Source organism: Emys orbicularis, chromosome 4 (genome assembly GCF_028017835.1).
Source record: "Emys orbicularis isolate rEmyOrb1 chromosome 4, rEmyOrb1.hap1, whole genome shotgun sequence".
Lineage (NCBI taxonomy): Eukaryota > Metazoa > Chordata > Testudines > Emydidae > Emys > Emys orbicularis.
Genome location: NC_088686.1, coordinates 64,815,907 through 64,828,561, shown reverse-complemented (window position 1 = coordinate 64,828,561; position 12,655 = coordinate 64,815,907). Strand labels below are relative to the sequence as shown.

Genomic DNA, 12,655 nt, shown 5'->3' with positions numbered 1-12,655 from the left:
AGCACTATTCAGAATTACTCTGTCATAACTTGTTTCCCATGAGTTAGTAGCTCTGACTTTCCAATCAGTTTGGATTGAACTGGTATAAAAACAGCTGATAATTTTTACCTAGGTAGTTCAATGTTCAAACATGAGCAGCCTAAGTAGAATAGCCAAATCCCACCGCTGGATACTCACATTGGCACCAAGGCACCTAAATGTTGATTCACGCAATCCGGAGCATGATTTCAGCATACAGATTAGGTGCTTTGTTTTGGAAATTGGGCCCAGTATTTCAAAGAATTTTCCTAACTGATAATTTACAAAGTATATATAGCTGGGAAAAGACTACGTTGAAGAGCTGTAAAACGTGCTGAACACAGGTGATGAAATGGTGCTGGGGAAGCTTCCCGGCACTAATGAGGGAGAGCAGATGCCAGAATTCTTAGAAGAAGTAGGAAAGATTTTGATAGAAAGCTGAAAACAAAAAGGTGCCAGGAAGTGACAAAATAATTGCAGAGCTGCTGCAAGTAGGTGAGGAACACACAGTAAAGATGATGCACCAGCTATTGAACAAGATTCACAAACAAGACTGTGCTGGGAAAAGCATTCACCAAGATTTGCAGAAGAGAATGAAGAGCTATGTGGAATTGATGCTTGCAGGTGAACAGGCTGGATTTAGACTGGGACAAAGTACAATAAATCAGCTCTTTGTAATAAGACAGGTATTGGAGAAATAGAACATTCTCTGGGAACCAAACCTGTTACAACAACTTTATAAACTTCAAACTTGCATGTGTCAGAAAGGGTTATGGCAAGTCTCGGGAATGTCTGGCATCCCTGAAAAGTTGATCAAGGTGATAGAAAACGTCTACAGTGGGGGTAGTCTATTATTTTTTGGCAAGGTCCAAATTTCTTGGTCAAGGTATAGTCAAGGTCCAGACTCCAGAGAAAATAATAATTAAAAAAGATAATAAGTAAATAAAAAGATTTTGGGGCCCATTCAAAAGTGTCTAGCAGTCCAGATTTGGCCTGTGTTCCGCCTATTGATTACCCCTGGTCTACAGTATGTAGATGAGTGAAGTGAAAGTAGACAAGAATCTGATAGAATGATTCAAGATGGCTATAAGAGTAAGACAAGGATTCATGCTATCACCAGATTTGTTCAGCTTGATACTGGAAGCAACAATGGCTGTAGGACTGAGAGATGAAAGGGGAGAAGTCATGTTATATTGGAGGACAGTGAATAATCTTAGAATCTCAGATGATATTGACCTCAAAGCATCGATCAAGGAGGATTTACAGGGAATAACTGACAAGGTAGATCAGGAAAGCAGAAAATTTGGACTGAAGAGCAGCACAGAGAAGATAAATGTTATGGCAACTGGGAGACAAGAGGAAAAGATCAAAGTCAGAGACAAAGAACTAGAACAATTGAAAAATGTGTGTACATTGGAAGACTAATAACAAAGAATGGGAATTGTGAAGATGACATAAGAAGCAGCATCAGACTGACTGCTACTGCATTTGGAAAACTCTAAGATCTGGAAAGCTAAACACATTTCCATAAAAATGAAAATCAGCATATATGAGACAATTGTGCCATTACTGCTGCATGGGTCAGAACGCTGGAGTATGAGGAAAGACTTTGACAGCAGATATGAACTGACTGAAGCTGAAGGACATACCAAGAATTTCAAGACCACGGAAAATAAAAAATGGAGTGATAAGAAAACACCAAGGGCAAAAAATAATGCTATTACAGAAAATTCAAGAAAGATGACTGCAATGGTTTGAACATGTCAAGAATGGACTTGGAAAGGATACCATACATGGTGATACATACCAGAGTGCAAGGAACTAGACTAGAAGAAGATGTGTTGGATAGACATTGAACAATAAGGTTTAAAGATGAAGAAAGCCATGAAGCTGGTACAAGACAGAAAGTGGTGGAAAGACTTCATTTGGCCCAATCATTGCTGTTTAGCTGATGGATGGGAATCATAGAAGAAGAAGAAGAATATAGCTAGGATGGTGGGTGTTGGCAGGAAACAGATCTGCCCAATGTCTTATGTCCAGGTAACAATGATGGCATTTGTGGTAAGGTGCTAGATATGTTAGCTAGGAGAGTTAAGAATGTCTCTTCCTCATTCAGTGATGTCCATCTCCACTGAAGTGCAGGGAGCTTTTTTAAAGTAACCTTTGCTAATTTTTTCCTGCCGATACAGTCACCTTGTACACCTGTGGATCCAGGCTCATACAATCAACAAAGTTACCCTTATGTGGAAGGGTTATTGCATATTGACTTCATTCACTTCTTTTTGATTTTCAGGAACAGGAGGAGATGGAGGTGGAGTTCATACTGCAGAACCTGTGAGTAAAACCTTGAATGTTATAGACTCTCTAACTGGTAGAAGAAAAACAATTTGGAAAGTAATAAATTGGCAATGGGGAATGTGTTCCATGTGCCTGCTGCCGCCTAAGGAATATCCAGACCCACCAGAATTCTTTTTTCCAAATTCTTATGGATTCTTGAGTGGAATGATGTACACAACTTATTTCCATAGCTGAGTATGGTAGCTTGTCATGTAATGTAATCATCATCAAGATTAAGATTTTGTCCCGGATATTTTTAGTGAAAGTCAGGGACAGGTCACGGGCAATAAATAAAAATTCATAGAAGCCCGTGACCTGTCCCTGACTTTCACTAAAAATATCCCTGACAAAAGGGGTAGGCGGGTTCAGCACCCACTGCTGCTAAGGCTCTCGGGTGCTCCACTGCTGCGGTGCGTGGGAGCTCTGGGGTCCCCCTGCCCGCGGGGCTGGGCTGCTGCGGGGTCCCCTCTCCCCCGTGGCATCTGGGGGTCCCCCAGCTGCTGGCTATGACTGGGCAGCTGCAGGGGGTCCTCCCATGGCCCGCTGCGGCTGGGCAGCTGCAGGGAGTCCCCCCGCAGCTACCGCTGCTGGACAGTTGCGGGGTCTCTTGGCCGGCTGCTGCGGCTCAGCAGCTGCGGGGAGTCCCCCCGTCATCTGTCGCAGCAGCGGGGAGTCATTGCCCCCCTGCGGCGGCTGGGCAGCTGCAAGGTCCGCCAGCCCCTTGCTGCCTGCCTTGGCTGGGCAGCTGCGGAGTCCCCCACCAGGGCGGGGGCTAGGAGCTGTGGGGGCAGGGCTGGCTGGGAACTCCAGCCCCAGGGCAGAAAATGTCATGGAACTCAATGGAAGTCACGGATTCCATGACATAATCGTAGCTTTAATCATCATTCATGTAAAGAAATTTCGCCTGATGTGGTTATTGCCTGTTGTCTCCCCAGCTTAAATCAAGGTCTTGTTGATTGCTATTAAGAAAAGCTTATTTGTATGGGTCTGTTACTTTCTTACCAAGATCTTAAAATAATAATTTTATTTAGAAAGTGTAATCACAGGCCCAGAAAGATGGTTGCAGCACAGTACAGTGATCCTTTAACGTTTTCTTTTGTTGATTTCATGACTCTGGCCTGCAGTGTGACCTCAGTGGAAAAGTTATGCCTTTTGACTTCTAAAAATGTTTGTTGAATTTTCCGTACTATTTCATCACCAGACGGCAGCATGAAATTAATTTTATGCATTCATTCCAATTCACTTTGATTTAAAGGGAAGAAAATATTTTGGTTGTTTGGTTTCTGTGACTGTGATGAAAACCTTCTCTAGCCTTCTGCCTCCACTCCTTACATCACTACCTGCAGTCTGACAGGTGTATACCTGTCACTAGAGAGCCCCACTTCTTAGTATCAATATCAATAATATGGTCCAAGAACCAGATACTTTGGTTCTGACCAGCCCAAGTAGCTGCACATGCACCTACCTGCAGACTGCCTTTGCACCAACAGCTGAGCCAAGCCATGGCAGACACATTGCCCACTGCCTGTGGGCCCATAACCCAGGCCTGTGTGTGGGTGACAACTGCTTGCCCCTGGGTAGCAATGACCGAGGAGGTAAGTTATTTTTATTTAGGTGGTTGTTTTGTGCCTTTTGTGTTGATTTTTGTTGTGTATTAAACTTTGTGTTTAATCAATACTCATGTTTCCTTTCTCTTTCATGTTTCCACTGGTAGGATCCAGAAACGGGGCAACCCTGTGAGAAGTGCTGAAGGGATAGGATCCAGGCTAGCTGGGTGGCTTGGCTTGGCCAATATTCCCTTTCTCCGTGATCTAATATAGCCTAGGCCCTGATACCAAGGGGCAGGCAAGGACTTGTGGCAGATCCTGGCAAACCAAAAGGTACTGTCAGTGTATAAAGAGGTTGCGGGGACCTAGAGGGCCCAATGGGTTGTTGACTCTTGACATTCTTTCTTCCTTCTGTCTGTCTTTCAGATGTCCCAACTTGAGGAGGTGCTTCAGTCTTCTAGGAACTGCAGCAGAAGGCCCTTCAGCCCCCCTCCAAAGGCTTTCATGTCACACACACTCCCTGCCTTGTTTGGAAATGTGAAGAAAAATATTTTTAAAAAACATGTAAACTAGAAGAAATAAATGTAAATAGATGTACAAAAAGTTGTGTAAAATGTGAATGTTAAAAGATAATAATCACAAAAGGTGAAAGCATGTTTTTTTGCAATTTTTAGTAAATAAATGGTCCTTAGTTGCTTTAACTCTGGTATATTATTTCTAGAAGTTTCCCCTACTGTGCTAAGAGCAGCTGATTACATTAGTTAGCTGTTTTGGGTCCGGCAGAAGGAAATCAGAGCAACAGGCACAGGGGATGGTGGCTTCTGAAGCTTTATGTATATTGTTTCTTTACATCTGAAGCAGGAAGTCAGGCATGATGGTGGGACTGGGGAAGGTTCTTGACAGAAGCTTGAAAGTGAAGGAGAGGGACAGACAAAGTAGCTTTGGAGCTCATAATTGTTTCTTTATTCCAATAAAGTGTTAGAAGTGACACTTTCTGTGATTCTTTACCATGTTCACAGGACAGTGGAATTTTCAGGAGATGAGAGGCAGGTGACATGAAAACCCAGACTTATAGCCTGATCCTGAGCTCACCCAGGTTTTACACCATTGTAACTTCATGGTCTTCAGTACGTGTATTCCAGATTTATACTAGTGTCTCTGAGAACAGAATCAGGTCCACAGCGGGCTCATGAATCAAGAGGCCACTGAGCTGACTGTGGCAGCTATTGAAAAACAGGGAGGCCAGGTCTTCCTGTGAAAAAGTTCAAAAGTACATATTTATCTATCTAGGAATCCATCTTATCTTGTATTTGTTAAACACAACATAATTGCCTACCCCTGCCTGAAACAAGAACTGTAATGACAGTATCTGTCTAACTACAACTTTAACTACTAACACAGAAACCAAATATCAGGAGCTTTGGTGTCCATTTCCTGGAATCGGCTTTGCGTAACTGCGAATGTGTAGGGCACAGGTTGCAGCATCTCCACACACCCTCCAGAATAACATACCATCCATCTCTGGTTTTATATGCTCATGTTCCCTATATAGCTCCATATAACAGCTAGCCTGATAAAGGAAAGAATATTGGGTAGCATATTTACATATTTAATACTTAAGGGCCAGATTCGCAACTGGTGGAAGTCATTTAAGTCAATGGAGCAACAATGTACATGAACTTGAGGATCTGACTCTAAATTATTATGACTATGTTCCATACCTCACTAATAACATGAGTTACATGGGCTGTAATGTGAGTTTGCAACTGTAATATCAAAGAATGATGCATTATATGATGTCTTGAATAGATCAGGAATTGCCTGATTTATCAGAGAGGGGGAAATTTTCTCACACACACACACACACACACACACACACACACACACACACACACACACACACACACACACAAATCTGGTATTATTTTGAGTTTCATTTCCATTTTGCAGTTCACCTTTAAAATGAGTGTAGAAAATTCTCCCCTCATTGTGCTAGTATGGAATCTTAGATGAATGCATCCAGTTTTCATTTATGAAGGCCTGGGTTTGAACCATTCAGACAGATTTAATGATCTCAACATCTTCACAGTTTAGGTATGGAGTATATAAGAAATCGCTGCATGCTTTGACACAGTGCACAGCTTCGGCTTGGCACAGTTCCAGGGCTGGAATATCAGGGGCTTTAAAGGTTAACTTCTATTTTTCACTGTTAAAGAAGTGCATGCAAACTTGCACAATACCCATATGCTAGAACTGGCTTCTAGTGCCAGGCCCACTTCTGGGACATCTATGAGTTTAAAAAAAAAAAATTAAGTGAGCAATATAAAAGTGGAGGGGAAAAGTCTGTGGCTGATATACTTAGAGTCATTTAAATAATTCTAAGCTTGACATTTGTATTTTTAATTTTGTTTTTTAGTCTGGACTGTCCTGAAAACATCATTACTAATGGAATACTAGTGGTAATCTTTTTATTTCCTGAGATCTTTCCTGTCCCACACAACAAGTACGGGTATTACTGCTAGCACTAGGAAAACGTGCTGTCCAGTGCTCGAACCACACACTCCTATGGAGAGACAGTCTGGAACTGGGATAGCTGTGAACTCTCTGCTACTCTAGCAGAGTGTCACCTTCTGCCAAAGACTGAAAGTGGTACAGCTGTGAGCACCCAGTGTTTCCCACCTCCTAATGCAGGTGTGAGAATTTTCCTAGCCACTACTCCTATGCTGTTCCCTAAAGTGGTTAGTGCTTAATTATTAAAAGTGATAAAACACACACAAGCAGCTTCCCTCAAGCTATTCTCGCTAAAAAGAACCTGTTATCTGAATAGCTTTCCATTCCATTATTCCCCCTCCCTTGAAGAGTACATTAATTTTCTGTTCATACTTGTAAGATGCTCCTATTTTCTCCTCCTTTATACTCCCCAACATGGAAACAATATGTCACAGTCACCATCCCCCCATCTAAGGACTAGATATGATTCCCTTTGTTGTCACTGCTTCATCAACCAGAGGAGTTGATGGAGAACAATGTGACTCACTTAGAATCCCACCTGTGTCACTCTTTGTCATTTATTTGGTCATCTCTGTTACAGTCACGTGAAGTTTCCTGTTTGGAAGTTAATGGGCAGGCAAAGAAGCTAAAGCAACAATCCACAAGTGAGGTTATTGCTTCATGAACTGGCTGTTTATATGTTATGATTCAGTAGTTATAATCAAAGTTAGAAAATGAGTAATCCATTATTAAGGGCTGTTATAAAGAGGACTGTGTTCAGTTGTTCTCCCTGCTCACTGACAGTAGGACAAGAAGTAATGGGCTTAATCTGCACTTTGGGAGATTTAGATTAGATATTAGGAGCCACTTGCCAACTGTAAGGGTAGTTAAGCACTGGACTAGGCTTCCAAGGGAGGTTGTGGAATCCCTATCATTAGAGGTTATTAAGAAGAGATTGGACACACACCTGTCTGGGATGGTCCTGCTCAGGGCTGTCCCTAGCCATTTGGGTGCCCTATGCAGCCCCACCGCGGGGGGGGGGGGCTGTGTAGGGCTCCAGGACCCCCAGGGTCTGGGAGGCAGAAGCTGTGGGGGGGCCACTTTTGGGGGCCCCACAGGTCCAGAGTGGCCCGGGGGATTAGCAGGGGGCTTGGAGCATCCCGCTCTGCTTCCCTTCCCTCGCCCCAGCCATGTCGCTCAGGGGAGGGGGCTTGGGGGAAGGGATCCCCCCACTCACCCGCAGCGGTGGGAAGCGGAGCAGCCTGGCCCCAGCCTGCTCTACTTTGTCAGCTCCCAGCCGCGGCGCTCCGCTTCCCGCCGCCGGTGACTGTGGGGGGCGATCCTTTTCCCGCACTCACTGGCGGCGGGAAGTGGAGCGCTGCAGCTGGCAGAGTAGAGTGGGCTGGGGCCGGGTTGCTCCGCTTCCCGCCGCTGCCGGTGAGTGCGGGGTCACTGGGGGAAGAGGTGGAATGGGTGCGGGGCGGGGGCGGAGCAGGGGGGAAGGGTAAGAGGCAGGGTGGAGGGAGTTGTCCGGGGCCCCACGCCCCCCAGGGATGGCCCTGCCCCTTGCGGGGGGAGGGGGAGAAGCTGAGGAATAGTGCTGGTTGCCAGGGCTGGTGCTACTGCGTATGCAGCACAGAGCTGCCTAGGGCCCCATGAAATTTGGGGTACAGATAGAGGGGTGGCCAGGCCAAATTTCAGTGAGTGATGTTGTGACCTGTCACATGGGGTTGTAATGCTGCTTAAATTTCACCTGCCCACTCCTCGATGCAGATTGAGGGGCAGACAGGCCAAAAGGTGTTGCGATCCGGTGTGTGGGAAGTCTGTTTCTGTACTGCGGAGTGTAGGGGACTCTGCAGAGAACTTGACCCCTGGCAGTACTGGCTTGGCTCATGTGCTGTGTGGATTAGAGACAGGGTACTTTCTGGCTGAGGAGACCTAGGGTCTCTGTGAGAATGGGGACCCAGAACCAGGCCCCTGCCAGGGGAGGAAGGAGTGGAATTTCCCCCCCATCCCATTTCCAAGAAATATCTGAATTGGCACTGAATGGAAGGATCGTTTTTTGCTAACACCATTGCTGCCGCTTGTTAGTGTATGCGCAATGTGCCTCAGGTGGCATGTGACCAGGATTCATCACTGAATTTGGTCCACTGGTTGGATCATTAGCTTCCCTGGGCCGGGCCGGCTACTGACAGGGAGTGCGACATGAATGCTGATCCATGTCCCCCACCATTGCTACTGAGCAGTTATCACAGAAAGACACTGATAAATCAGTCTATTTGAATTGCAAGTAGGACCTTTGGCTTTTATAAGGAGTATGACATAAAGTACAATGCATATCAGAATAGAATGGCAGTGAATAAATGGCTCCCATATCTAGTTTGAATCGTATTTATCCAAAAAAAGCCCCTTTAATCTGAAATTCCTTCTAATCTAAATCTTGGTTAGAGTCCTCCAATTAAAGCACTTACTCAGTGACTCACTGAATTATTTGAATCCTCATTTACCTGAATATTTGTTATGGGATTTTAGATAGATGGGATTTTTAGTATCTTTTGGGGGCAGTCTCTAAATTTACTAAGCAACCACTATTATGAGGACAATGCAAAGAACTCCTCAGTGAATGCAGTGTATAAATCATGCAAAGTTTATTTCTGGGCAACTACTGTTAAGGTTCTCCTTGTTCACTCTCTTGTCTTTAGAGGAAGAGCTCACACTTACAGTCCAAGGATCCTATGAAGAAACCCAGAAGATTTCATTGGATGCTGACTCCAGCCTCAGGAATAGAGATGCCATTGTGTTTCACTGTGTCAAGAATAACCAAACAAAACTGGATGTTACACTGCCAAAGAAGATGCATGACTGTGTTGTATGTTATCATTAGCCTTAATGAAAATATCATTTGGAGTAGAATGTAAACAGCAACATCAATCTAATTCATGTGTTTTGGGGAGGGTGAGCCCTTTTCTCCTTGTGAGCAATCACCACCGTTTCCACTTTTCTTTTAATTCAGCAGACCTCAGATAAAGAAGAATCCCTGCCTCTGCCTCTAAATTCAGTCCCTTTGCAAAAGAAAATAACCATAGCAACGGTGAGTGCTGCAAACCTTTTGGAATAAATATTTTAACTATGTTTAAGTTTTTACTAACGCGAGAAAGTTATTAACATCATAATTGTTGTGCAAAGTGTAGCTGATTATGTAGGTTTATAAAAATTGCTCAAAAATCATCACACTTATTAAAGTACCAAATAGCAACAATCATTTTTTTTGTCCTGATAACCATTTGAAACCTGCAGCCTTAAGATTCTATACTTAAATGATCTATAAGCCTACAAATCCCTCTGTCACACACATACCAGAATGCATTTATAAAAAATGGGGGTAATGCCTTTTCATTATTGTTGGTGATAAAATGAAATTTCAGTGTACATTGTTTAATTACAATCAGGCCTTCGGTGTTGATTTTCTTCATTATATTGAAGACAATCACAATTTATTGATAATACTTCTCCCACTATATTCTATCTAACACATGGTATTTTGTTAAACTAACAATTAATATTGCATTCTATTACTAACATCCTGCCACAATAAACCTCCACATAGAACATGAGACTGTTCCACTTATTACTTTATCCATTGTACATTTGCATTTTTCCATTATCTGCAAATACATTTGCAGTTATTTGAGCATATACTATAATTAGACATTTCAGATATTGCTAATTGGAGAGCAGGCAAAACTCACTCTAAGACTAAGAGAAAGGAAGGTTTAAAAATATGATGGTAATTTAATCTACTTTCTTAATTTCCAGGACAAAACATTTGACTTGCATGTGAAGGCAAAAGACTGGTAAGATTTCTTATCTTGGTTCTTAGGCATTGTCTACGCTGGCAAATGAAAGACAAAACTTTCGTCCTTCAGAGGTGTTAAAAAACACACAGCCCTGAAAGACAAAAGTTTTGTCGACCACAAGCGAGATGGGTTCCATTGCTTCTCATGCATCATCAAAGGAAATGTTAACTGAGATTCAACCAGTTGTATCTGCACAGGCGTCACTGAAAGCATAATGTGAAGATAATGAGGTTGCACATATGTAACTGAGGCACAATTTGGCTGACAGAACCTTTATTACTGGGTCTGATGCACAAGAAAAAAAGAACACAGCTTGACTTTCAGGTGGAATGTGTAGGGCCAGAAGTCAGGGAAAAAACTTTTTACTTGTAAACTTAGCACGTTTGATATGGAATCATTGAAACAGTAAACATGGAATCCCATGCTGCCATTTCTGCAGTTGCTTTTCGGAGAATAATTGCACTTTAAAAACCAACCAAACATAAAAGAGCACATGTTGTGTGTATTATAAACACACAATTGGCCAGATTCTGGAGTCCAGGTGAAGGTCTTCCAGCACAAGTTGTGGGTGTGGGCAGGGTGGAAAGGTGACTAAGTCACCTATGTGGTCTCCCAATGCTGGTGCTGCTCTAAGCTAGGTCAGACCCCAGGTGCCAATGGCCTGAAGGAGCTTGTGGCTGCTGGGAATCACTGGGATGCAAGGAGTTTTTGGCGACCCCCCATTTCCCCTTTCCATGCCCTCTGCTCTAGACAAGGGGAGAGAGTGGCTTAGGCACTGCCAGGATGGCTCAACACCACTGGAGAATCCTCTTGTCTTGGAGAAATCTTTCTGTGGCTGGCTAAACAAAGTCTGCATAAGCAAGTCTGGCTCAGTATGGTCATTATTTTCATGTGGCTCATAAAGCAGAGGTTAGCCAGCAATCTGAAATTTAAACACACACTGACTGATGCTTCCCTTCTCCTCAGATGAACCAATAATCTTGCAAGGTAAAACTAATATTACATGTAATATTGTAATTAGAGCTGGTTGGGAATTTTTGATGAAACGTTATTTCACTGGAAAATGTCAATTCATTGAAATGGACTGTACAAGGGTTTTGCCGGGGCTCGACCCTTTCCGGGCGCCGGGGAGCCACACCGACTCACTACACACCGTGGCTGGGCCCTCTGTCTGGCGGCCGGGTTCCTCGTCGGTCCTCGCTGTCCTGAGAGACACGATAAGCCCGACCTGAACTTCGGGCGGACACCAATGTTAGGTCAGGGCTGAGCAACAATATAAAGTCTTTAGGCCCAGGCCCTAGGTCAGGGCGGGGCAACAAACGCTGGGGCAGGCACTCAGGCCCTCAATCAGGGCTGAGCAACAATATAAAGTATTTAGGCCCAGGCCCTAGGTCAGGGCGGGGCAACAAACGTTGGGGCAGGCACTCAGGCCCTCAGTCAGGGCTGAGCAACAATATAAACTAAGCCTCAACAGGCCTGGGAGAGGGGGAGACTGCCACCCACGGGTTGGGTGGCAGGGGAGACGCAGGCCCTCCCACTCCACTGCATCCCAGCCCGGGGCCCTAGCAGCGGCAGAAGGCCCGCTGCTTAGTCAGTGGGGATCCTGGCCGCAACACACTGACATAGGCTCTGGCAATGCTGCAGCCAGACTGGGGTCGGCTGCCCCCGGGCTACTTCCACACTCCCCCTCTGGGCCTACCTGGGGGCCGGTGTCGGCCTCGGGGGGATCCTGGACCATGGGTTCGTGCGGCCAGGCGTCGTTCGGTAGGTCCGGCAACTCCTCCGGGTAGAGGGTGCAGGGCGGGCCCAGCGGCTCCTCTGGATAGCAGGCGCGGGGCAGGTCCGGCGGCTCCTCCAGGTAGCGGGCGCCCCGGGCTGCAGAGGTTTCCCAGCCCCGAGCTAGGCTGGAGACGTCTGGTCTCTTCGGCAGCTGGGGCCTGACTGAGTTCTGAGGGCCAGCCTTTATACTTCCGGATCGCCGCCTGACCCCGGTAGGGGCGGGCTCAGCGCTCCCTGGCTCCGCCCACTGTGGCCTCCGGATGGGCTCTTCCCCCTCTGGGGCGCCGTGGAGCCACACCGACTCACTACATGGACCCTTTCTCATGAAAAGTTTCAGTTTCAGCAAACTTTTTGACTTGAATTTTTTTTGAAAGAAATGGTTTGAAATTATTGAAATGTTTCATTTCAACATTTTCTTAATGAAAAATTCCAGTTTTCCAGGGTGAAATGTCTTTTTGTTTAAAAATTCAAGCTAATTATAGTACTGTTAAAAATGTTTTTTAAAGGTCAAAAATCTAAACAAAATGTTTCAGAATTATCAAAACAAAGTTCTTCAACTGAATTTTTTTCAGATTTTGTTTTGTGAAATTTTTGAGATTCTGACTTTTCATCCTGATTCAAGATGGG

The 12,655-nt window shown here is 44.7% G+C and overlaps 1 protein-coding gene across 1 annotated transcript in view; it reads left to right on the top strand.

The window, feature by feature from the left end:
• The window catches only part of LOC135877204 (cytosolic phospholipase A2 epsilon-like), a 48,814-nt gene that overhangs the window by 12,798 nt on the left and 23,361 nt on the right, over positions 1-12,655 (top strand). The window contains exons 6-11 of the mRNA XM_065402583.1: positions 2,312-2,352; positions 6,319-6,361; positions 6,994-7,057; positions 9,095-9,261; positions 9,406-9,483; positions 10,209-10,246. Coding sequence (XP_065258655.1) covers positions 2,312-2,352; positions 6,319-6,361; positions 6,994-7,057; positions 9,095-9,261; positions 9,406-9,483; positions 10,209-10,246 — 431 coding nt within the window. The remainder of the gene's footprint in view (positions 1-2,311; positions 2,353-6,318; positions 6,362-6,993; positions 7,058-9,094; positions 9,262-9,405; positions 9,484-10,208; positions 10,247-12,655) is intronic.